Source organism: Polypterus senegalus, chromosome 11 (genome assembly GCF_016835505.1).
Source record: "Polypterus senegalus isolate Bchr_013 chromosome 11, ASM1683550v1, whole genome shotgun sequence".
NCBI lineage: Eukaryota > Metazoa > Chordata > Cladistia > Polypteriformes > Polypteridae > Polypterus > Polypterus senegalus.
Genome location: NC_053164.1, coordinates 166116857 through 166144538, shown reverse-complemented (window position 1 = coordinate 166144538; position 27682 = coordinate 166116857). Strand labels below are relative to the sequence as shown.

Genomic DNA, 27682 nt, shown 5'->3' with positions numbered 1-27682 from the left:
GAAAGATTATAATAATTGACCAAAGATGATTAACTCACAGCTTTACTTCCATACGGACAACCAGAAATGGGTATGTTTAACATTTATACATATAAAAATATGGCTAAAATATTTATCTAAAATAATATTACATACAAGCTTAGTATTTTCCTTCTATCCAGTAAGCCCATCCTTAATCTGATTAAAGGTAGCTGCTGAAAGTTTTATATTATTCAGAGATATCCACTTATGTACTATACCAAAATGAATATTCACAAAAAAAAATAAATAAATAAAATAAAAAAAATAAAAATCGGTAGTGGACTTCCCTAGACTTTGTCATCTACTCAGATATGGGGATGGATATTTGAGGAGTAAACTGCAAGACAATGATTATATTTTTATATTACTTGGGGGCTCTGCTGCTCGCGTATGGGGAGGCGGATGTACAATTTAAACATATTGTTATTTTCATGGGAACTGTTACATATGCATAATAAAACTATTTTACATTACAGCGAGTAATTAACCATAGTAAAAAAACTCATCCTGAGACTGTTCTTTGGATAAAGTTACACATACTCTATTGTGCCCTTTATGAATGTACTTGTACTGTAGATGTACTTAATACTCATAACCGATGCACAATACTCAACATTAATATGACAATCAAATCGTTTGAGTAAATACAGGTTATACGGTACAATCATTGAATTATTGATCATCACAATTTTACCATCTTTCTTTCCGTGATAAGTATGATGTTTGTGACGAATGTCACTGCAGTGATAATCAGGAAAACCGGTCCGAGTCATATCTGTTAAATTATCGAAACCTTTAGGAAATTTCTTTAAATGCTTTTTTTTTTTTAAGAGTCCCAACATACTGAATCTTTTAAATGAAGTCTGTGAGAAATATGTTTAATGACTTTGTACCATAATTCAGGATAAGTTTCTCTGTTTGGAATTTCAGCACAGACAAACCGATCTACATCATCAGGAGTTAATAAATGCATGTGAGGCAAACCCCGTTTTTGAAACTGTGGGAAATGTGTAAATGTATGCTCTGATTTGACCAAACACTGAATCGAGTTCTTTCAATAAACTAAGATTTTCTGATTAAACAATCTAATTACGAAAGTTGGAATATCCAGAGCTGAAGTAGCCATTGACATTGTTCTCAAGAACTGAAGAATTTCTAGCCACTGTGGATTGCAAGTCATTGTAATAAATAAATCTGGCTGACTGATAGTTCAGGATATTGCCATTGCATATAACTATGTTGCATCGCTTCTCCGTGATCATAAATATAAACCTGACCGAACTGTGGTTTCTTTGAAATTAAACTTGTAGTAGCTTTAATTGTAGTGGGACCACAGATTCTCATAGCATATGGTCCTGAATTGTGTAAATCTACATTTTGACCATTGAAAGAAGCAAACTCAAACAGATTACTGTATATTCGGATACTTTGCCTGTAGTGTTTGTGGATTTCGCTTTCACCAAACAACAAATCTTTTAATTCTAGCTGATACACCTCTTCACTGTGAAGAAATACTACTTTTCAATGATGGCAACATGAATTAGACGATCTTCAAGTCTCCAACTTAAACTCTAAAGCTGAACAATATCTACATAGTTCTGACATATCACCTATGTCCATATATTTGATCACTTTTCGCTCTTCCGTTATTTAACCAAGTAATAATTTCCATTTGTTAGCGCTAATGCAATCTTTACTATTAGTTCTTTGAGACTTTCGAATTTTACTACTTTCATAATCTCTAACCTGCTCTGCATGTGTATCGTGCAAACATTTTTGAACCTGTTTACAACGTTATACTTTGTTTTCTACTCTGTCTTTTATTTCCGACCCCGCTTGGACTTGCTAGGTTTTCAATTCCACTTGGTCTGGGCTGATTATTACTTTCCTTATTTTTCCAAATTTGCACTTAGATTATTAATGCCATTTTTTTATTCTTTTCTCTCAAAGCTTTTGGGCCTATTTTCGAAGTACTACCCTTTCTTCTTCGCTTAGTCATTGACGTGTCATCTAGAACGTATAAAATTATTGTCAAGAAAAGGACTACAACAAAGTAAACAAATAGATTGTATGTATAAAAATACTGTTCAGAAAAGCTTCTTTAAAAGATGAAACTGAGGACTTTTCATAAATGACTTAAAATAAGGAAAAAAATAAAAATTTATACGAGCTGAGAGCGCAGGAAGTGTGTTTGACAAAAGCATTCGCACGAATGAGAGGTGTGAGGACCATGGCTGTGGGTCGTCAACTGGAAATGGTTGAGACCAACTTGAAAAAATCTCTTGGCAATAGTCTCGACTCAAGATTTTCTTTTATAATAGAGAGATGTTCATTAAAGAACCATCAACAACAAATCAAATTAATAATACATTGAACAATTATTATAAAAGTAAAGTCTAATAAATCAGACTCTGAAGCTGCATCAATAAAAGGTAAAGCACCATTTCCGGTTAGTGGAAATAGCCCAGAAGTTGATATAAATCTACCTATCTTTTGTACCTAATACTTGCATGCAAAATTTGGTTGACCTAAATGAAAGTGTTCTCAAGTTATTGTATTTACATATACAGACACACACACACACACACACAGAAAGACACACTAACATAATTCCAAAAATGGTATTTTAGGAACATGGGGAGGTCTAAAATGTCAAGATTTATCAAAATCTCAAAATTGAATTTTTAGAGGACTCCAATACGTTCCCAAAACTTCAAAGTCTGGGAAGTTTAAAACATTGAGATTTATCAAAATCTCAACATCGAATTTTTGGACGATTACAATACTTTCCCTATACTTTGTAATCGAGAAAGTAATAAATGATCAGCAGTTTCAATCTCTTTTAGACAAAATTGACAATATTATCACTATCCCATATTTAAATTTGTGAAATTTTCTACAGGAGTGTATGTCATTAATCTTTGTATGCATTAACTTTAGCAGGTATGGCAGAAGAACAAAATACATTGTTCTAACTAACTTGCTCACGTTTAGAACAATTATTGAGAATAAAATGTTCTACATCATAAACTATGAAAATAATTTTTAGTAAGAGATGCTTTTATAAAAAATAGTTTGAAATTTCCAATCAAGAAAAGGACAATCGTCCATAATTACAGACTAGGCAAGTTTACAAATATTTTCCCTAGCTAGACAGAGTACTAGATACTAACCTTAATTACAAGACAATATTACATTGAAGAAATTTTCAAATTATATTTCCTTACGAAATCCTCAAGAATAACAAGTTTCCCTTACTACCCAGCAAATGATATATTGACCAGATGTTGCTGTTCATCCGGTTTCTGAAAAAAGTGATTTCCGTTTATGACTACGACATTTATTATTACAAACTGCCGCGACCCTGTCCTGTATAGGCGGGGTAAAAACATGGGTGGATGAAAGGGCGTTATTTTCTTTTTACTGTTCATAGGGTCATTATGTGCAAAGAGTACATTTTATACAAATTTCCAGTACAGAAAGGATTTCTAATAAGATCTAGACCGTTTACTAGGTAGTACTAGTAGTAGTAGTATCAAAATCGGAGTTTCAAAGAAACCGTATACTGTACCACCAAAACGTGCACATTTTTGAGGAGAGGTTGAATCAAAATTCAGATGAATTTTAACAGATTTTAACCTGCATTTCATACGAGTGATAAATTATCACTCAGTGCAACGTAAAAAACTTCATTCTACATTTAAATGCTTTTATATTTTTTTGCTTAAAACACAGAGAAAACTCATACCGTCTCAACATGTTCTATATCTTTCACTCAACCCTCACTTATTGAACTTCCGTGAACGTCAACGATGCGTGCCGCGTCATACAGACAGGACCTGTCAGGGCCTTTTCCTGTGGGCACGTATACAGACGTAAAGTTCAACCAATGGAGACAACAGCTTGTTATAGTTAGGGCGGGATTTCAGAGCATTATCTAAGCGCGTGCGTAGTATGAAAGCGCGACAAGGGCAAAGGGATAGCAGCAAGTGAAATACCGGTTGTTAAGACATCAGTGTCAGAAGCACGTAAAACTAGCGTTTAACTCACATTTTAATAAACGACTAGCCTTTTTCATTATTTTGCCGTTATCTTCTTCGCACTTTATACAGTTTATGATTCAGAAGGAAACTGAATTAGGTTTCACTGAAGAAACTTTCTTCACATCAGGTAAATGATCGATTCGTGCCATGTAGAGTTTCATTTCATTTATATTCCTTATGTTGGTCGGATATAGTTAATAGTAATACATTTGTCCATATATATGGTATTTTATAGCCATATTGCTTTTAGACATTTGAATCCAGATTCCTGAACTTATCGAAACAGAATAGAAATCGTCCAGTATTTTCTACAGTAGTTTTGTGTTCGGCTATATTGCATGGGTTTTAATAGGTCTGACTGATCGCAACCAATTGGTTGCAATGAAAATTTTCAGAGTGGCTTTGGGAATGAATTGGTGGATTAGGTAGTATGTCCTAGGAAAGGATCCTTACTTTTTTACAGTGCAGATAAGACGTCACAAATATGAATGACACAGGATGAAGAAGATATTACACACTCAAACCATTTGTATAATAGAGTTACATACTGTATAATAAGTTTTTAATTTTAAATACGCAACAGAAAAACTAAGCGGTTTATTCAAAATAGAGTTTAATGTTTAGTGCACTGTGTCACCGGTGTAATCTCATTACTGGTCCTGTATTTTTATGGAAAAATGTCTTTACTGAGATATTTTAAAATGTTGCATTTTTATACTTAACAGTAGTTACTAATATATGAGATGTATATAAAAGATTCGTCTGAGATTTACATTAAGAGTGCTTAATATGTGCGCAGATTCAATCAAATGCAAAACAGTAAAAAACATGAAAACGCTGAGACTCATTCTCCGAAACGTAAGCATTAAGCGTTTAATATTCAGGATTATATTTGACAGGTGAATATCTGGCTGTCGTGCAGTTGCAGTGCTGTGGGTTTATTAATAGATACAGTCGTGCAAATGTCACAGTAACCGGCGCGGAGAGGATTCTGTTTTAAAGGCTCTTTGATAACATTCACTACATTCTGATAAGAAGAAGGGCAGTAAACATAGTGGAGGAAGAAAACTGCCAAGAGACAAAGTTAAAGATATAGTCTAACAAATTAATCTTTAAGATGCAATCTGTAATGGTAGTGTTCAATTAATTTTCCACACACTTTTTGAACAGACAAAATACTTACCTAAGAATTAATTTTTTTTTTTTGGTAAATTTTCTTCTAGAAAACCGGTGATAAAATTAGCGTTAATGTCTCAACTGTACTTGATTATTTATTTTAATAAAATTTCACGTAGTTTTGCTCAACAGAATTATGGAATACTCTAACAAAGGAGCAATTAATACACAATGATACACTCAGTAAATAAAATAAATTAAATAAGAAACACCCATGAGCTTCACTTGGCCAACCAAAATACACACTGTATATACCCTATGTAACAGTAGTTGCGGGCTCCCTCCATCTAATCTTTCTGTTTGATACCTTTCTACTCTCAAGTAAATGTTTGCTTTTGCCTCAGAGATCAAAATACTTTGGTGTGGAGTGGAATTTTAAACTCATGAGGTACGGAAAGTCACTTTAAAAGACCTAAGGTAACAAGATCAAAATAATATTGCAATACTAAATAGATGTCAGTCTCTATCCTTTTCAGCTTCCACTGCACTGAGTTGGGGGCATTGCCTGGCTTTTTTTGATATGCTAATTGCCTCACCAGCTGCACCATGCATCCAAGTATAAGAAATCCGTGGCATTGATTGCTCTTTTCAGGATGCTTTTTACTGTATTGGTCAAATATGGTCCTGTTATTTCCTTCATATCTATTTTGCTACTCTGGTGGTCCCTTCACTTCCACTATCTTTAGCTAATCTTGTAACCCTTGTTAAAGTTTTATACTTGCAATGATACATTTTATTCAGGTGTTGCCACAATATGAAAACGTTTTACCCCATTTTTGGCTTTTGTTGTGTTGGTGATTCTGTCAGTTGTGTGACAATGTTATTAAAATGTTTATTTTGATTTTTTGGCAGTGTGATGTACTTTGTATAAAACCATGTTGTTCTATAGCTTCTAAGATGCATCTATTTTGTCATTAGAGGTTGGTTAAATAAAGGTATTGTCATTTAAAGTAACCTTTCCATAATTACATAGATCAGTATTGGTCTGTTAGTTCAAATGAAGGAATTCAGAAATCATTAAAATGTACAGGTACTAATGCTACTGGAAAATTACTCCTTCTTTAAGTATTCAGTTCCTTATCACATATCTTTAATTTCTTTATAGGCAAGCTGCAGTGTTGTATTCTCCTAGCCACATACTTTTAGTTTCAGAAACTAGCAACCACTGATAAGCAGGGCATACCATAAGTTAGAGATATCAGTCATAGTTTTTTCCATTCAATCTAATTTTTTTTTTTAAGTGTTTGCTTTGGTGCTTATTAAAATCATCTTGCCAGCATATTTATGTTTTTAGGCTGTTGATAGTGCTTAGACTGTTCTCTCCATTACAATTTGTGAAATTGCTGATAAAGTCACCAATGAATCCAAAATGTATACTCACTTTTTTGTCAGTCGGATGTACAGATTAGTACAGTGAAACTTGGAATTGTGCTTCCAGTCATTTACGTCTTCTAAATTAGAACTAAATCTCAAATATTATTCAGGTAACAATCTTGAACACTTAATGTGATCATTGAGTTGATATAAACTTCTGCTTGCTATTTGTTGATTTACTTGGAAATGGGCAATAGTGCTTAAAATGGTACATAAGTAGGCTTGACTTGAGCATAGTGGTTTTTCTGCTTGTTACCTGCATATTAAGTCTTAAAAATATTAAGCTGTCCTTAAATTTTGATATATACAAATGTATCTTTACTTTTATTTATATTAGTAAACACGACATTCCTCAATTCAAAGTATAAATAACACTTTGTATTATTTTAAAACACAATATTTAGTAAGTTTTATAGAGTAATAAACAAAATAGAGCGAAGTTTAAATTGTCTTGTAGAAACACAGAAATGGATGTCTAATAGACTACATTCAGTATATTATTTAACAGTTTTGAACCCTTACAAGTAACTACTGCAATACAAAAGTTATTTGTTTTATCTAAATGGCTTGCTGGGGATAGGCCCCTGCTTCCCTGTGACTCTGCTCAGAATAAGCAAGATTTGAAAATGGATGGAATGGATCATTAAAAACTATCAGGATGTTTCTGGGAAATCCTAGACATGACAGATTTAGAAATAAATAATAATTTAGGTAAAATGGTGTTTAAAAAAATCTGGGACACATTGTGTCAACAGACTAAGCAGCAGAAAGTATTCTGCACTTTTTTGTACAATCTGTTACAGCAAACAATACAATCTAAATCTGTTTAAAAGTGAACCTTTCATATTTAGATTTTTATTACAATAGGTAATTTTTATTTTTTAGAAACTGTACACACAGGTTGCAGATCCAACAGTGATAGCAGATGTTGTCTATTCTTTATTATAGAGTTTTTTTTTTAATTTTGAATAAACATTTAGATTATCTTAAGGTTTAAGTTTTCTTTATTTAGTCATGTTTACACAAGAAAACATGAAATTTGCCTTCTCAGTTGCATCTAATAACAGACAGAATGAATTAAAACAGACAAATACAATCAAGAAAGGTTAAGGTAAGGCAGTTAGATAATACATATTTACACCAAAAAAAAAAAAAAAAAGGTTACAGGATATATATCAAAACCTTAATCATTATCTCCGATATTTCTTATTGAAAAGTCATTTGGCACTAGGAAAAAATGAGTTTCTGGAGCGATTTGTGTGGGTTTTCAAAGCGACTATCCTTCCTGATATACTGAACTTTAGTTCTGCATGTAATAGATGACTGTCATCAGTTGAGATGATTTCCAGTTTCTTTAACATTGCCCTCTGACACACACCAGTCAAATTATCTACATCATCCTTACTTCATACTTCGTAATCTGCTGGAGCTTTTTTGAGTTTTGGTTTGTCAGACTATTAAACCAAGCAATGAAACTGAAAGTGATCACAGACTGGATCATACTGCAATAGAAGGACAACATGAGGTCCTTGTCTACTTTAAATAGTTTGAATTCATGGAGGAGAAATAAGCGCTGGTTGCACTGTCCTTGCACCAGTTTTGTGTTATTCGTATGGCTGGTTTAACAGTAAAATGTCAAAAATTTAAACAATTCTAACCAAGTCCTGTTTTATTTTCTTTCTTTTAGGCTTTATTTACCCATAAAGGAACCGTTTGTTCTCACTGGCATTTGAGCTGTGTTTATTCTATACCAGCCCACTGTACTGGGAAATGACTGAGAAAACTTCAGATTTTCTACCTAAGGTTTTATTGTGAATCTGTGTGCCAACGCTGACAGGTTTTCCAGTGAATGGCGCTGCAGGTTGTGACCCTCCGAGGCTGGACAGGAAAGCTTGGTGGTAAAGGGGATACATTTAACAGAAGTTTTAGTAGGCAACCTCTAAACTACAACAGACGGAAAAGGGGCCATTTTAACTATAGTTGGAGACAGAAAAAGGTAGGCATTTAAGAATCCTCTTCACAGAACTTAATCTGTTTTCTTACTGTTGAAAAATAAGAGATTGGTAATGAAAGTTCTCTTCCATTTTATTTACTAATGACTGATATGACATGAGTACTGGTAATATTAAAGGTCAAGTTTATTATAACATATCCAGATTACATTGAAATTCTTACTTGCATATCTGACCAAAATGGCACATATCTCTACTTTCTGGTATCCTAGTCAGTAAATACAACTAGTCAAACATGAATCTTCCTGTGAAACCTCTGTATTCTTAACTTTTCAAAAGTGATTTTTTTCAGCAATGTTGTTTAGTGTTAAAGATGCTTTAAAATGTCCAATTGCATGTTACATGCTATTAAAAATATCAGTACATAGATATATCCTTCAGGTGTTTCATGTCCAGGGACTTTTTGTAAATTAGGCCTGAACCTGCTCCATTGGCTGTTCACGGCATGATGAATTTTTACATCCCCTATGAATCATTGTGCAAGCTAAATTTCCAGGTCTCCGCTTTGAAGAAATAAACAACAGAAAGTACACACGTTAACACTTTGTCTTGCAAATATAGCTACCTATTAGAAATATTTGAAAAAAACACTAATAGTAACCAACAGTAAACATCGCTGTATTACAACTAACTTGGGTTCAGAGATTGTAAGGTGAACACCTTACTGTTATTTTTTTTCACAATTCTTAATTAAAACTAGTTTAGTGGTTTAGAATTTCTGGCTTCTACAAACCTCAATTCCAAAAAAGTTGGGACACAATATAAAATGTAAATAAAAACATAGTGCAATGATTTGCAAATCTCATAAGCCAATGGTTTATTCATAATAGAACATAGAAAACGTATAAAATGTTTAGACTGAGAAAATATACCATTTTAAGAAAAGAATAAGGTCATTTTGAATTTGATGTCAGCAACACATCTCAAAAAAGTTGTGACAGGGCCATGTTTACCCACTGTGTAGCACCCCCTCTTCTTTTAACAACAGTCTGTAAATGTCTGGGAACTGAGGAGACCAGTTGCTGGACTATTGTGAGAGGAATGTTGTTTCACACTTATTTGATATAGGATTCTAGCTGCTCAAAAGTCCTGGGTGTTCTTTTGTCGTATTTTTTGTTTCATGTTTTCAATTGGTGGAAGGTCTGGACTGCAGCAAGGCCAGTTCAGCACCTGGAGTCTTGTACTATGAAGCCTTGCTGTTGTAATAGATGCAGTATGCAGATTAGCATTCTCTTGCTGAAATATGCAAGGCCTTCCCTGAAAAATATGATTTGTCTGACCACAGAACATTTTTCCACTTTGCCTCACTCCATTTTAAATGAGCTTTGGCCCAGAGAAGACGGTGGCGTTTCTGGATGATTTTCACATATAGCTTCTTGTTTGTATGATAGAGCTTTAACCTGCATTTGTGAATGGAGTGGCAAATGTTTCTCACAGACAGTGATTTTTGGAAGTGGTCCTAAGCCCATGCAGTGATCTCTGTGACAGTTTTTAATTTTTTTAATTGTTTTTAATGCAGTGCAGCCTGAGAGCCTGAAGATCATGGGCATCCAATATTGATATTTGGTCTTGTCCTGTGTGCACAGAGATTACTTGAATCTTTTGATGATGTTATATATTGTAGATGATGACATTTTCAAAGTGTTTGCAATTTTACATCGAGGAATATTATTCTGAAATTGTTCCACAATTTGTAGATGCAGTTTTTTGCAAATTGGTGAACATCTTCCTATCTTTACTTCTGAAAGACTCTTTAAGACATTCTTTTAATACCAAATCATATTACCAATTGACCTAATTAGTTGCAAAATGTTCCTCCAGCTGTTTCTTTCTAGTATCACTTACTTTTATAGCGTTTTGTTGCCCCCCATCTCAAATCTTTTTTGAAATTTGTTGCTGCCATTAAATTCAAAATGAAATAATCCCTCTATTGTAAAAAAAATCTTGGAAGGAGAAGAGATGTGCTTGTCTCTGAGACACTTTCACGTCCCGCGAGACAACAAGAGCTTATGCAAAGAGATTTGGAAAAGTCCTGCGTGGTTATGACACATTTCTTGTAGAGAGAAAGAAACAATATTCGCTCACAGGCAGTTATACATTGCATTGTCACAATGTAATTCCAAACTCAGAATCAAAATTCAGTGCGATCCTCTCATCCTCTTCCGCTTATCCAAGGTCGGGTCGCGGGGGCAGCAGCTTAAGCAGAGAGGCCCAGACTTCCCTCTCCCCGGCCACTTCTTCCAGCTCTTCCGGGAGAATCCCAAGGCGTTCCCAGGCCAGCCAGAAGACATAGTCCCTCCAGCGTGTCCTGGGTCTTCCCCGGGGCCTCCTCCCGGTTGGACGTGCCCGGAACACCTCACCAGGGAGGCGTCCAGGAGGCATCCTGATCAAATGCCCGAGCCACCTCATCTGACTCCTCTCGATGCGGAGGAGCAGCGGCTCTACTCTGAGCCCCTCCCGGATGACTGAGCTTCTCACCCTATCTTTAAGGGAAAGCCCACACACCCTGCGGAGGAAACTCATTTTAGCCGCTTGTATTCAAGGATCTCGCTCTTTTCGGTCACTACCCATAGCTCATGACCATAGGTGAGGGTAGGAGCGTCGATCAACTGGTAAGTTGAGAGCTTTGCCTTACGGCTCAGCTCCTTTTTCACCACGACAGACCGATGCAGAGCCCGCATCACTCCGGACGCCGCACCGATCCGCCTGTCGATCTCACGCTCCATTCTTCCCTCACTCGTGAACAAGACCCCGAGATACTTGAACTCCTCCACTTGGGGCAGGATCTCTCCCCCAACCCTGAGAGGGCACTCCACCCTTTTCCGGCTGAGGACCATGCTCTCGGATTTGGAGGTGCTGATTCACATCCTAGCCGCTTCACACTCAGCTGCGAACCGATCCAGAGAGAGCTGAAGATCACGGCCTGATGAAGCAAACAGGACAACATCATCTGCAAAAAGCAGTGACCCAATCCTGAGTCCACCAAACCGACCCTTCAACACCCTGGCTGCGCCTAGAAATTCTGTCCATAAAAGTTATGAACAGAATCGGTGACAAAGGGCAGCCCTGGCGGAGTCCAACTCTCACTGGAAACGGGCTCGACTTACTGCCGGCAATGCGGACCAAGCTCTGACACCGGTTGTACAGAGACCGAACAGCTCTTTTTAGGGGGTCCGGTACCCCATACTCCCGGAGCACCCCCCACAGGATTCCCCGAGGGACACGGTTGAATGCCTTTTCCAAGTCCACAAAACACATGTAGACCGGTCGGGCAAACTCCCATTGATGAAAAGGTAAAAGCAAAAAGAGATTGAATACATAGACATAGGTGATTTGACAGAAGTGTGTCGTGCGAAATGCAGATCACACGGCATGGCAGCAGCAAGCCAGCAGCTGTTCGAGCAAAGAGGAGGTAAAAAAAACTATGTGTTTCCCATTGTATCAGCGTTTAAGAGGGGGTGTCGGAGGAGCAATCGCGTCTCCTTGGGGTGCGTTCAGCCCCACTCTTCACAACGCGAGCGGCAGAGATGCAAAGTGGTTAGCTCGTAGTGCAGGCAGGGGGTATGAGGGGGTGGATGAGCGAAGCAAGCAGGGGGCAAAGCCCCCTAGTATTTCTTATGAAATAGTAAAATGTCTCACTTTCAATGTGTGATGTATTTTCTATGTTCTGTTGTGAATGAGTTTATAAGATTTGCAAATCATTGCATTCTGCTTTTATTTACATTTTACACAGCGTCCTAACATTTTTTGAATTGGGGTTGTACTTCCTACAGCCTAGAAGTTAACTGACATGTGGGATGTACTGTTTTCTTATAAACTCATCATAGGCCTGTGGCAATTATTACACAATGACCTGATCGTGATTATTTGATATGACCACTGTTTTTACAATTTTACATTAACCTGCTTAGCGTTACAACACTTTTTACATGTTTTCTTGAGAAAAAATGTATTTTCTGGATTGCAAAATGAAATTTTTATTAAATCTTTCTACTGTAAAATGTGCAAAATACAAAGTACAAAAGTGTAAAAAATATAATCTCTCTATTATATAAAAAAATCTTGGGATGAGACTTTTTTTTCTGCGACAAGACGTGATCTTTTGAAGAGAAACAGAGAGACACTTTGGAAGAGAGGCACTTTGGAATTGAGACACTTTCACATTCCGCGAGACAGGCATGTCACGTCATACTTACAACCTTTGTAAGTAAGTCCCGTGATACACATGCAGAGCAGGTAAGAGATAATGGAATAAGGAAAATTCGAAAATCTCAAAAAAATTAGTAAAAAGATAAAATTAGATAGATACTTTATTAATCCCAAGGGAAAATTCACATACTCCAGCAGCAGCATAATGATAAAAAACAATATTAAATTAAAGAGTGATAAAAATGCAGGTAAAACAGGCAATAACTTTGTATAATGTTAACGTTTACCAATCCCCCAAGGATGGAATTGAAGAGTCGCATAGTGAGGGGCAGGAACGATCTCCTCAGTCTGTCAGTGGAGCAGGACAGTGACAGCAGTCTGTCGCTGAATCTGCTCCTCTGTCTGGAGATGATACTGTTCAGTGGATGCAGTGGATTCTTCATGATTGACAGGAGCCTGCCACGGATGTCAAACTGTCCAGCTCCATGCCTACAATAGAGCCTGCCTTCCTCACCAGTTTGTCCAGGCGTGAGGCATCCTTCTTCTTTATGCTACCTCCCCAGCACACCACCGTGTAGAAGAGGGCACTCCACAACCTGATAGATCATCTAAAGCATCTTATTGCAGATGTTGAAGGACGCCAGTCTTCTAAGGAAGTATAGTCGGCTCTGTCCTCTTTTGCACAGAGCATCAATATTGGCAGTCCAGTCCAATTTATAATCCAGCTGCACTCCCAGGTATTTATAGGTCTGTACCCTCTGCACACAGTCACCTCTGATAATCATGGGGTCCAGGTGGGGCCTGGGTCTCCTAAAATCCACCCCCAGCACCTTGGTTTTACTGATGTTCAGGTGTAAGTGGTCGCACCATTTAACAAAGTCCTTGATTAGGTTCCTATACTCCTCCTTCTGCCCACTTCTGATGTAGCCCACGATAGCAGTGTCGTCAGCGAACTTTTGCACGTGGCAGAATTCTGAGTTGTATTGGAAGTCCGATGTATATAGGCTGAACAGGACCGGAGAAAGTACAGTCCCCTATGGCACTCCTGTGTTGCTGACCACAATGGCAGACCAGCAGTTCCCGAGACGCACATACTGAGGTCTGTCTATAAGATAGTCCATGATCCATGCCACCAGGTATGAGTCTACTCCCATCTCTGTCAGCATGTCCCTAAGGAGCAGAGGTTGGTTGGTGTTGAAGGTTCTAGAGAAGTCTAGAAACATAATTCTTACAGCACCACTGCCTCTGTCCAAATGGGAGAGGGATCGGTGTAGCATATAGATGATGGCATCCTCCGCTTCCACCTTATCCTGGTATGCTAACTGCAGAGGGTCGAGGGTGTGGCGGGCTTGTGGCCTCAGGTGGTGAAGCAGCAGCCGCTCCATGTTCTTCATCACATGTGACATCAGAGCGACAGGCTGGAAGTCATTCAGCTAACTAGGACGTGACACGTTTTGGACTGGGGTGATACAAGATGTTTTCCAAAGCCTCGGGACTCTCCCCTGTTCCAGGCTCAGGTTGAAGATGCACTGTAGAGGACTCCCCAGCTCCAGCGCACAGGCCTTCAGCAGTTGTGGCGATACTCCATCTGGACCCAATGCTTTGCTGGCACGAAGTCTCCTCAGCTCTCTGCTCACCTGAGCTGCTGTAATTGTGGGTGGGAATGTCTCTCCTATGCTGGTATCAGTAGAAGGATGGGTGGAGGGTGCAGTACTCCAGTGGGTTAGGTTGGTCAAATCTGTTAAAGAAGTTGTTCATTTGTTCTCTCCATGTCTCTCTTGATGGTGGCACCCCGCTTCGAGTTGCAGCCAGTGATGATCTTCATCCCATCCCACACTTCCTTCATGCTGTTATTCTGAAATTTCTGCTCCAGCTTTCTCCTGTACTGCTCCTTCGCCCTGAGCTGGACTCGGAGTTCCTTCTGCACGCTTGAGCTCATGCTGATCACTGCCTTTAAAAGCCCTTTTCTTCTGGTTCCAAAGGCCTTTGATGCCACTTGTAATCCATGGCTTGTTGTTAGCATAGCAGTGTACTGTTCTTACTGGAACTACAATGTCCATACAGAAGTTGATATAGTCAGTAGTGCAGTCAACAACCTCCTCAATATTCTCGCTATATGATCCCTGCAGGATAGCCCAGTCCATAGTTCCAAAGCAGTCTCTCAGAGCCTGCTCTGCCTCAGGGGACCACTTCCTGAATGAGCTTATGGTTCTAGGTAGCTCCCTAACTCTTGGTTTGTAGTGAGGCTGAAGCAGAACCAGGTTATGATCTGCTTTCCCAAGCGCAGGCAGCGGGGTGGCGCTGTATGCGTCTTTAATGCTTGCATACAGTAGGTCAATAGTCCTATTTCCCTGGGTGTTACAATCCACATACTGGGAGAAGGCAGGTAATGTTTTGTCCAGCGTCACATGGTTAACGTCTCCAGCAATTAACACAAGTGCCTCAGGGTGCTGTGTTTGTAATTTAGCAACAGCGGAATGGATGATGTCACCTGATATCTCCATGTCCGCCCAAGGAGGGATGTAAACCATAACAACAATGACGTGTCCAAACTCTCTGGGCAAGTAATAGGGACGCAAACTTATGGCCAACAGTTCGATGTCCCTGCAGCAAGTGAAGATTTTGACGTTTACATGTCCAGAATTACACCACCTTGTATTCACATAGAGAGCGAGTCCTCCTCCTTTCCGCTTCCCGCAGGTATTTGCGTCTCTGTCTGCTGTAACTGTGCTAAACCCGGGTAGCTTCATGTTAGTATCTGGGATGGTAGTTGTTAGCCACGTTTCACAAAAACAGAACAAACTGCATTTTCTGTAGGTCCTGACATTTTTCACCAGCGCAGCCAGTTCGTCGATCTTATTTGGTAGTGAGTTCACATTTCCCAGGATCACAGAAGGCACCGAAGGCTTGTAGCGCCACTTTCTCGCACAATAGCACAAACAAAAGGAAAGTAATACTCGGAGAAAAAACAGAAAAGCGAAAAGAGATTGTACAGTATAATGTTTGAGGACAAAAGGACAGGTGCTGTAACGACTTTTAAACGGTCAAAACGCCACCCAAAATGTCAATCACGCGAAATGAAAGCAGCAGAAAGCCAGTAACTGATCAAGCAAAGAGGATGTAAAAAGTTATTTGTATCCCATTGTATTACTGTTTAAGCGTGGTTTCAGAGGAGCTATTCTATAAGAATAGGAGGATTCAGGAATTAAGAAGAAAGAATGCACTGGTGATCTCAGTAATCACAAAGGTACTGGTAGGCCAAGGAACACCTCCACTGCTGATGACAGAAGAATCCTCACTATGGTAAAGAAAGAGCCCTAAATGCCTGTCCAACAGATAAGAAACAGTCAGAGTCTTCTATCAGCAGAAGAATGTGAACAGAAACAAGGGAGACTGCACTGCAACATGCAAACCACTATTTAGCCACAAAAACAGGATGGCCAGATTGCAGATTTGTAAAATAGTACTTAAAAGACTGCAGAATTGTGGAAAAAGGTCTTGTGAACAGATGAGGCAAAGATTAACCTTTCTCAGAGTGACAGCAAGAGCAAAGTGTGGCGATGAAAAGAAACTGCCCAAGATCCAAAGCATACCACCTCATCTCTTACGTATGGTGGTTTGTGGGTTTTATGACTTGGGCATGTATGGCTGTCACAGGTACTGGCACACTTATTTTCTTTGATGATGCAGCTGCTTACAGCAGTTGCAGAATGAATTCTGAGGTGTACAGAAACATCTTATCTGCTCAAGTTCCAGTAAATGTCTCCAAAATCATTGGACGGCGCTTCATGCTACAACAAAATATGGATCCCAAACGTACAGCTAAGGCAACACAAGGGTTTTTCAAAGCTAACAATGGAAAATTATTGAATGGTTAACCCAGTCACCGAATATCAGTCCAGTTGAGCATGCCTTCATCCTGAAGACAAAACTTAAGGGGAGAAGCTCCCGAAACAATCAGGAGCTGAAGATGGCTGCATTAGATGCTTGGCAGAGCATCACCAGAGAACATAACCAGCACCTGGTGATGTCTGTGAATCACAGACTTTAGTTAGCCACTGCATGCAAGAAATATGCAACAAAGTACTTAATATTACTGCTTTAATATACCCACATTTGCTATGTCCTAAACATTGTGGTGCCCTGAAATTTGTGTAGAAAAAGCTGTCATTTTGGTACCAAAATATATGCAAATATCCTTTAACTACACTCTGCAGTTTGCTATTTAATCATGTCTGAATTGTATGGTGCACAAGGGTATATCAATGAAAAATGTGTCTTTGTCCCAAACATTATGGAGGGCACGGTATATTAAACAAAGAAGATGCAGTATATGCTTGGTATATCATAGTACATATGCTGGAAAATTTCACTGCAATAGTAACTACAATATACTTAAAAAATTGAGGGGTATTTTCAACTGAAGTTTGTTTTCACAAACAATGGCACACAGTCATATTCCTTTACAATATAATGTATTTACTTTGTTGTAAACAAATTGTTGTTTATAGGCCACATAACATGGCATCAAATATTTACAAACAAAAAATATCTGCTAAATAAAGGTTCGAAATATATAGTGCATAGGTAATTAATTCTAAAGGTGTTTAGCTAGAACCACAACTCTATCAATAGCTTACAGATGACAATATTTCAGAATCTGCACTAAATACTCTGTCAGTGGAGGAACTGGTTGTGGGTGCACATCAGGGGCCTCGTGTATAAATGGTGCGTATGCACAAAAATGTTGAGCACTGCCATTTCCACTCTTACAGCCTCATAGCATTCATACGCATGTTTCTGCTTCATTTTGCGAACAGGCGGTACCCAGTGTCAAAGAAGTGCTACTGTTTCTGTGTCGTTTCCCTTTCTTTTTTAAATTCACATCTGTGATTTGGGCTTTATCAAATACACCGAAATTAGTTGCATATTGTTTACATAGTTAAGAATGAATTAACTATTCCAAATACCATAGCTACTTTAGCATTGTTACTCTCAGTCCACCAGATGTACAGTACATCTTGCTTGAAGAAGAGGCCTGGGTTGCCTTTAAAGCCTGCATATTGTAATCTTTTTAGTTAGCCAATAAAAGGAGTCATTTTGCTTGACTTCTCATTACATCCATAATGGCTAATATGGTACAATACCCTAGTACTACAGACAAAAAGTATTTATATTGGACAGTTTAGTATTGTGGGTTTTGAACACTTATATCTATATAGTACTGGGGTGTTTTCCGAACAAAGATTTTTACTGAGGCAGTTTTTAGCTGTATGAAATTCAATCAAATGTGAAAAAACTGGCTGTGCAAAAATTTGAGTATTCCTTGTAATTTTGCTGATTTGAATGCATGTAACTGCGCAATACTGATTACTTGCAGCACCAAATTGGTTAGATTATCTCTTTAAGCCTTGAACTTCATAGACAGGTGTGTCCAGTCATGATGGTGGTCAGTTGCAAGTTGTGCTTCCCTTTGACTCTCCTCTGAAGAGTGACAGCATGGGATCCTCAAAGCAACTCTCAAAAGATCTGAAAGCAAAGATTGTTCACTATCATGGTATAGGGGAAGGCTACAAAAAGCTGTCTCAGTGGTTTAAACTGTCAGTTTCAACTGTAAGGAATGTAATCAGGAAATGGAAGGCCACAAGCACAGTTGCTGTTAAACCCAGGTTTGGCAGGCCAAGAAAAATACAGGAGCGGCATATGCGCAGGATTGTGAGAATGGAGGTTATCTGTGGGTTGTCTGTAACCAAAGACCTGCAAGAACATCTTGCTGCAGATGGTATATCTGTAAATCGTTCTACAATTCAGCGCAATTTGCACAAAGAACATCTGTATGGCAGGGTGATAAGAAAGAAGCCCTTTCTGCACCCACACCACAAACAGAGTCGCTTGTTGTTTGCAAATGCTCATTTAGACAATCTAGATTCATTTTGGAACAAAGTGCTTTAGACTGATGAGACAAAAATTGAGTTACTCTATTTGGTCATAACAAAAAACGCTTTGCCTGGCGGAAGAAGAAGACCGCATTCCAAGAAAAACACCTGCTACCTACTGTCAAATTTGGTGGAGGTTCCATCATGCTATGATGCTGTGTGGCTAGTTCTGGGAATGAGGCCCTTGTTAAAGTCGTGGGTCGAATGAATTAAACCCCAATATCAACAAAAACTTAAGGATAATGTTCAAGCATCAGTAACTAAGTTGAAGTTACGCAGGGTTTGGATATTCCAACAAGATATTGACCCAAAACACAGTTCGAAATCTTCATGCAGAAGGAGAAGTACAATTTTCTGGAATGGCCGTCACAGTCCCCTGACTTGATGATTTGAATGCAGGCTGTCCATGCTCAGCAGCCATCAAATTTAACTGAACTGCAGAGATTTTGTATGGAAGAACGGTCAAGCTCGGGGTGAATGGCTATAGGAGGTGTTTTGAGGCTGTTATATTTGCAAAAGGAGGCTCAACTAGGTATTGATGTATAATATCTCTGTTGGGGTGCCCAAATTTATGCACCTGTCTAATTTGGTTATGATGCATATTGCATATTTTCTATTAATCCAATAAACTTGATGTCACTGTTGAAATACTACTGTTTCCATAAGGCATGTCATATGTTAAAAGGAAGTTGCTATTTTGAAAGCTCAGCCAATGATAAACAAAAATCCAAAGAATTGAGAGGGGCTCCCAAACTTTAAATATATAGTACTATTACTACCTCCCCTTTTTTTGATGTCTGGTTTAGGGGGACCTATTTGGACTCCTCGGGTCTCTCTGCTTGACAGGTGTCTGTTACCTCCATCCAATGGAGTCACTGTCAAGTTCTTCAAGGTAATTGTTGAATAATAGTGTTGACGCTTCTGGACATTGTGCACCTCTGCTATTGCATACTACCATGAGTTATTCTACTGCAGTAGTTCAAAAATGCATGATACTTCTCCCAAGGATACCTGTGGATGTTTCCCCAGTTCTCTATTAAACTGTAAACCTTATTCCACCTGCTAATGTTCGTCAGTACTGAAAGAGAGGTTCTAGATTTCTTGGCATCTCTTACAGAAGTACACCCTCCTAGAAGCTCACTTCCATAAAGTTAAACAGCGCATAAGAGTGACATGGTGTTGGTCTCATTTTACGATTTCATTGTATGAAATGGTTTTACCTTTTTGTTTTCCCAAATTTAGTGTTAACCACATTATTTTCATGGATATATTAAAGAACTGAGAGTCGTGCAGCTGTCATATTTGTACTTCTAGAAAAATATGTTTTTTAGTAGTATTTTACAATTTTATTAAAAATAATGACACTATATTTTTTATTTAAGGTTTTGGATGACTGCTGTGGATGTCTTCCTTTCATTCAAAACTTGAATTGGTTTCTGACTTCTTCAGTTTGCTTGCGATATCAAACCACCAGCCAACTTGGGCGCCAGAACGTCACTCAGAAATATAATAATGAAACATTGCTGACATGGATGAATTTGCCACAGGTTCAATATTGTTATCCGAGATTATTAAAGAAGGAAGAATGTATCCATTCTTTGAGTTGCATTCCAGATAAAGTCAAAAGTCGCTTTCATAAAACATTGATGGAAATGCAGTACTCAAGACTTGCCCACAATAGCGAACTTTTGCCCTTGCAGGCTAAGTACAACATAGTGGGAAAGTCCAAGCAGAATGAGTGTTTGATTTCTAAAAATTTGAATTTTACCACAATTGCCATTAACTACGAAATGGATGGTATTAGGATGGATGTAAGACTGTTTAAGAAGATGCCTTCCAAGGACACAAATAAACATTATTTGGACACTTGTACTTTATTTAACAATGAATATTTCTGTGGTTTGTACCATCCTGGATTTCTATATTCTCACTTACAAGCACATCCCCACTGGGAATCGCTAATATTTAAGAGTACCCAACCCTTAAATAGTGTTGATTCTACTAGCAAGAATGAGAAAAACATGGATGAACACCTAGCTGTCATGTTTGATAAGCTGAGGATAGAGGTAAGAAAAGTAAAAGTCATATTTTTCATATGTAAGTACTCAATAAAGTAATTCTTTTTATAACATAGTTACATCACCAAACCATTTTTGTCTGCCTAGTTTTGAGAATTGTATTATCAAATGCACATATACGTTTACAGTACCTGCTTTATATATAGAATGGTGGGTTATTTACCTGTGCCTACTTACAATATTATCTTTGTCCTTTTACATGGACAATGTAAAGATTTTTCAAGTTATACTGTATGCTCTGTCTTAAGTTTTTTATACTTAAAAAAGGCCAGTGTTAAAGATTGGAAAGGGATTTTGCAGACTCCAGAGAAAATGTCATGTAAGTGTTCTTTAAAGTACTGTTTGTATTTAGTCTAAATTTTGCAAGGACTGACAAATTATTTGATTGTTATGATAAATGTAACAGTGTTGTTAGGGCTCTACAATTATTCATATTCTTGATACATTATTTTTTTTCCTTAAAAAGGGGCAGTTAAAGACTCAGTTATTTCAGTCCCACATTTTATTCCTCAATCACTCATTCCTTCCTTCTGAACTATCATTATATCCAGTGCTTCAGAGAATTATGTTGGGTTCCACATGAATGCAGGCTTGTACTTCAGTCTATGTGAGTACAGTCAAAACTACCTAACAGAATTTCTAGTCGTTTCACACTATGCAAACCTTAGCAAAGCCAATTCACAGCCAGACAGGTGAAGAGCTAAGATATAGTACATACAGTACATAGTTTGTTAGTTAACTGGCTAGCAACAGAGCACAAGTGAAGTGCAGTTGATCTTAAAGGATAAGTTTTGTATACAGTATTTCAAGTCAAAGAGATTTCTTCAGATATATTGATCACATATACCTGGTACTGTACTGTTTTTCTCGTGGTGAGGATATTTTTTTTATTTGCTTTACAAATTTTTATTTAAATATAGAAGAAAATCAAAACGAAACTAAACATGTGGCACAAATATTGGGAGAAAACTAAACGAGGGGGATGAAAGATTATTGTGGAAGACTGCAAGTTTAGAGCTGTTACACAACGCTAGTCTTCTTTTAAAATGGCTCAATATCATAATATTAGTGTTTGTTCAAAAATGACATGTATAAACTATTTTAAAATGTGTATATAATATCAACCCATGGATGAATATTTGACAAAAGCCTTGTCTTGAAAAATTAACGTTTTTCATAAGCTTTTCCTCTGTGTTCCATAGACTACAATGTACAGTGCCAGTGCAAGCAAGATATTTTTTTAAAATTTATAGGAAGCAATTATCTTTGGAACACCATTTCACATGGCAAATGCATATATTGCGTGTCTGTAATGAAATAAGTTCAACTTGAAAAACGCCATTCTTATCCTTTAAGTTCAGTAGTAGGGACCCATCTTATTGTTCCAGCCATTTTCATAATCTGTAAGTCATTTTTATCTTTAGTTGATCTTATTGTTTAAATAGCTGTTCTTTTTTTATTTCTTCTTGCATTTTTCAATCACATTTGGAAAACAAAGGAGCTGATAATGAGGTGTGAAGGAATTTAAGGTGGCCTGGGATTACGTGTTTTTTTTGTAGGCTTCAGGGATTTTATTGTTAGCTGAGCCTGCCTTTTTAATTGGCTTGGTAGTTTGGTGCACATCTTCTGAAGTGATGTTACCTGCCCAGCACACAACACCATAAAACATTGCACTGGCCATCAAAGAGTTGTAGAATATATAAAGAATGTCACTATCCATATTGAAAGAACACAGTCTCTTAAGAAAAAGAGGCTATTCTGCCCTTTCTTATATAGATGCTCTGTGTTATGAGACCAGTCCAGTCTGTCATTGATATGAACCCCCAAGCACTTGTGCACCACCTGTACACAGCGAAAGTGCATATGGAAAAACTAGACAACAAACTTTAAATGGGTGTTGTTTGGCTTTTATTCAATACAAAATATGCCAATGGGGTAAGCAAAATTTATTTGACAAGATTTCTTAAAGTAAGCTAAATAATCATAAATACAATTTTTTTATAAGTAAATAATTCTTACAAAAGAAAACAAAATATAATGCCCTAATATAAATAATCCATTTGCTTAGATTTCATTTTTTGCAATGCACATGCACACATGACCGGACATAGAGGCCTTTTGGTGTGGTAAGAGTAAATAACCAGTTCCTTAATTTTGCTGATGTTAAGTTGAATTCTGTCTGTACCAAGAAACAAAATTCTCAACCTGACTTCTATACTCTGACTCTTTCCCTATATTTGTATACCCCATTAGTGCAGAATCAATGAGATTTTCTCCAAATGACAAGACCTGGGGCCTCATGTATAAACGGTGCGTACACACAGAAATGTTACGTAATAACGTGTCCACTTTCAAATTGCGATGTATAAAACCTAAACTTGGCATAAAGCCACACACATTTCCACGGTACCTCATACCCTGTCGTACACAAGTTCTCCGCTCATTTTGCAGACTGGCAGCACCCAGCGTCAAAGCAGTGCTACTGTTCCTGTGTGGTTATCCTTTCTTTTCCTGATGTGGCTTTATAAATACACTGAAATTAACCGCATATTGTTTATTAGTTTCATGCATCTGATTGTAATTAACCAGTAATAATATAATGGTCCACGGAATGGTCAAACTATTCTAAATACCATAGCTGCTTTAACGTTGTTACTTTCACTGCTCCTTCTTCTTCTTCTTTTTTCAGCTGCTCCTGTTAGGGTTTGCCACATCGGATAATCTTTTTCCATATTACTCTCACTGCACCACTCGGAGCAGCTGATCGGAAAGAGAATTATCGGTATACAGTATCAAGCACACGCTGCCTCAGCCATGCTTCCTATTTGAACTGCTTCTCATATGACAAATGCTTCAAACCTTTCCTGTACGGACCTTGCGGTTCAGAAACAGTTTCATCCCAAGAACTCTCAACACACTCACTCAGTCCATCAACTGCTCTTGTAGAACTGTTAGTACTTATTAGTACAGTTACCTCACTGTAAACTTGCAGTACAGTTATAATATTGCACAACCTGAGCCACTTTATAAAGAGTGTATTTACATATGATGACGATATCATTTTTAAGATGAAATGCAGCAAAATGTTATACAGATAAAACTACATTTAAATAATCTACATTGTTAATAATTAAAGGACATGGTGTCACTATGCTAGCAAGGATCTGGTGCTCTGCTCCCACTGTATGCTTCACTGGGACTGGCATGAAGGATAGAATAATTAAACATGTATTACGAAGATATTTCAATGTTCCTTAAAAGTTTTGAAGAATCGGCATTATAAGCTTACAGATGGCTTAATGTCCATTACAGAGCTGATTGTGTGGTGATCAGTTACTTGGAGAAAGAAAAGGAAGGACATGAATTGGAGGTTAGTACGTTTGAAAGAGACAGTACTGCAGGGGCGGCCTTAGGCATGTGCAAACTGTGCACCTGCACAGGGCCGCCAAATCCCAGGGGCCGCCACGGCAATATATATTGAATATAAAACAGACAGAGAAAATAACGACACAGCTAAAAATTCAGCGGCAAATTTCGGCAAAAGTTAAACGCTTGTGTCATGAGCACGAGGCGGCTATGCAGTGTCCGCAACGGACATGGCCATCCGCTGTGCATAAGATACCATATTGACATTGGCGGGCGAAGGAGCCACCGATCCTTCCTCTTCCCAGGGCTACCACAAGCCTAGAGCTGCCCCTCAAAGGTCGCGCACAATCACTGCACAACTGTGAAACCCATGTTTAATAACGTGCTTTAACTCCTATCATCATGAAAATGATATCACGTATATATCTTAGTATTTTAGTTATTCAGAGAGCTGTAATATCACGAATGTAATGGATTCTGCGTCCTGTCAGAGGTATAAAAAGCTGTTTTAAGAAGCACGTAGTGATTCACACACATCGAGCACATAGAATAACACACACAAAACAAAGCATTTAACGTACTACTTTACTTACGATGTGATTTGAGAAACTAGTTAATTAAACGATTTTAAGATGAAGTTTATAATGTTCTACTTTAATGACAAAATAAACTATGTGATTAAAGTGGACATTTCGAGATTGAAGTTGTCATTTTGTGCTTTTTTCCCCACCGTGTGCCTTTTTTTTCTCTGTGCCCTAATAAACTTTCATGTGAAACTCAGATGGTGGGCTACGACTCACCTTTTCACGGCGACTTTAATATCTGCCAACTTCTTTTTTTATTTAGGGCACTGTGCGACTTTGTGAACTTGAGCTTTCAAGTTTCTCCGACACGCTATGTCAGTCGATCAATTTCCTTTTGTTATTTATATCACTGTTTAAACCAACAAATAATAAGTTTTTCCTTGCCTCCACTTGGTATTCACTGAAATTCTTCCATTTTCCCTCTTGCTTTTCCCATTGTCTTTTCACAGAACGCTGAGGTTAAGGGCTATTTATATTAATTTGCATATTCAAAGAGGTGTAATTCTGGGAGGAGTTGGGGCGGGACAGCACGCGCATGCACGAGTGTTACTTTTCATGCTGACTGGGATTTATGTAGTGAAAGAACACGGAAGTTGGCAAATGCACAGATTCCTGCATCTGGATTTTTCTGTGCGTAAGCACATTTCGGCTTTTGTGCAAAACGTCATGTTATAGTGTGACTTCTACGCACGGCGTTATGCATGAGGCCCCTGATGTTATATTTATAGTCTGAGGTGTAAAGGGTGAAGAGAAAAGGAGACGGCTGTTCCTTCTGGTGCACCAGTGTTGCTCACATTCACATCAGAGACACAGTCCTTTGGTCTCTCAAACTGCAGTCTGCCCAACATATAGTCTATTATCCAACAGGTTTCACCAGCATATCTCCACCTTTACTCCATAAAAGGCATGGCTGAATAGTATTGAAGAGAGAGAGAGAAATCAAAAAACATAATCATCACAGTGCTGTCAACTTTGTCCCGTTGGAATAAGCCCTGTGGATCGGATAGATAATTGCATCTTCCACTCCAGTCTTTGCTTAATAGGCAAACTGCAGTGAGTTTATGTAACATTTCACAACAGAACTCATAAACTACACAACTAACCTCTCTTCGGCCTTCATGGTGTGGGATGTGAGGGCCACAGATCTGCGCTCATTGGGTAAAGAGACGCTTACCTTCTTTAGAACTGGAACAGTTCAGGATGTTTTCCACAACCATGATGCTTTCTAGAGCCCTATTGACAGACTGAACAAGTCACCAAAGATACCACAAAGTTTGTCAGCACATGCCTTAAGAACTTGAGAACTGATGGCATCTGCTCCCGTGACTTTTCCTATGTGTACCTTCAGTTGTCTACTTGCTTGGTCATCAGTTATGGACAGCCCATATTGATGGTTAGAGGTGGACTCAGCACTGGCAATACTTGTTGAAGTGGAAGGACTTGGTGATGCAGCAGGGATGGTGTGGAGGGACAGGCCATTGGAAGAAGGTGGTAGTGGAAGAAACAAACCCTATTAAAAAGTTGGTTCAGGGTATTATGTTTGTCCACCTCTCCTTCTCTGGATTGCATGAGTCCAATGCACCCAATAAAAGTAGAACCCTCGTCCTCATCTGAGTTCACCTCTGTTATAGCACGTCTTTATTTGAAAACAGCAGTGTCAGATCGGGGTGTGCATGAACACGACTGAGAGAATAAAAGTGAAAAAAAAAAAAATGATAACCTTTACAAGTACCATACATTTACACCGGCTGTTACAGTCTCAAATCAAATGTATGTTTTTATTGCATAATAGTAGCAATAAGAGCAGTTCACTACTCAAAACATTAATTTTGGGATGAGGAAGGCTCAAACCCACAACCTTTTTGAATAGGAGTCAATAGTTCTTACCGCTGTACTACCAAAGAAGTCATGACAACAAACCACACTAATCCGATTTCTTTATCTTCGGTTATAGTTTTGAGTACAAACGCACTTGTTCTGTTATATTTGTATTTTTTGTGAAAGTGCTTATTTGATATTTGGACTTCAGCCTTTACACATTGTACACTTCATATCAAAATTTTGTCGTTAGTACTAAAATATGAGAAAAAGTTTGTCTTTTAGGTATGTGTACAACATTTCTTGCATTTCTTGTCATCCTACACTTACATAGATCTTTTTAGACACGGAACATATGTGAAATGCATGTGTTCCAAATAACAATATATTTTTTAGCCTATAAAGCTCTAGGTACTACCTGACTTCCTGATAAACAAGGCTTGAGCTGGAAGAGCGATTTTTGCCTTTTATGTGGCGGTGAGAGGATGGGATAGGAGGCTGCTTGCTGCTTGGGATTACTGACAGATTTACAAGACAAAAGATAATGACGGAGAGGTGTGACCGGATTTAAGGTGGACCGGGTTTACACATTTTTTCGTAGGCCTTTGAAATTCTAGTGTTAAAAAACACACCCACACAATCCTCTGAACATAGACTTTGTGTATTAGACTGACAATACCTTTAGTGTTTGCAGCAGCTTACTTATATACATATTTTTACAGAATGCTCCAATCGTTGATTTAGGTTTATCATCACAAAACCTTTGTTTAAAGTCAGTATGTAGGTTTTCAAACAATAGCATAAACCTTGTACTTGTCAGCTCTGTAAAGTAATAGACATTTTACATTCACAGAATAACATACTGCATAAATAACTACCGTATATACTCACTTATAAGATGGGTCTTGAAACCCAAAAAATTGATCATAAAATTAGACCCAGACTTATACGCCCATTCAAAAATGCAACACTTACATTTTCTTTTTTTTTAACATCTTGCTTCCTCCAATCTCGCAGCAGTTTCTCAGATGCATTGAATATTGTTGCAGCAGCGCAGTTACCAATTTCTTTTGCTACTTCAACAATGTTTAATTTAAAACCAGCTTCATATTTTCTTCTGATTGA

The 27682-nt window shown here is 38.0% G+C and overlaps 1 protein-coding gene across 3 annotated transcripts in view; it reads left to right on the top strand.

Annotated features, from left to right (window-relative positions):
* The first annotated feature begins 3982 nt into the window (after positions 1–3982).
* Positions 3983–27682, top strand: part of c11h6orf136 (chromosome 11 C6orf136 homolog) — a 46660-nt gene continuing 22960 nt past the window's right edge. For 2 of the 3 annotated variants that reach the window (XM_039770056.1, XM_039770053.1), the window contains exons 1-3: positions 3983–4191; positions 8302–8610; positions 20094–20777. In XM_039770056.1, the coding sequence (XP_039625990.1) occupies positions 8464–8610; positions 20094–20777 (831 nt within the window). In that variant the 5' untranslated portion in view covers positions 3983–4191; positions 8302–8463. Of the gene's footprint in view, positions 4192–5542; positions 5629–8301; positions 8611–20093; positions 20778–27682 lie in introns of those variants that run through there. The other variant, XM_039770055.1, reaches the window with a different exon arrangement.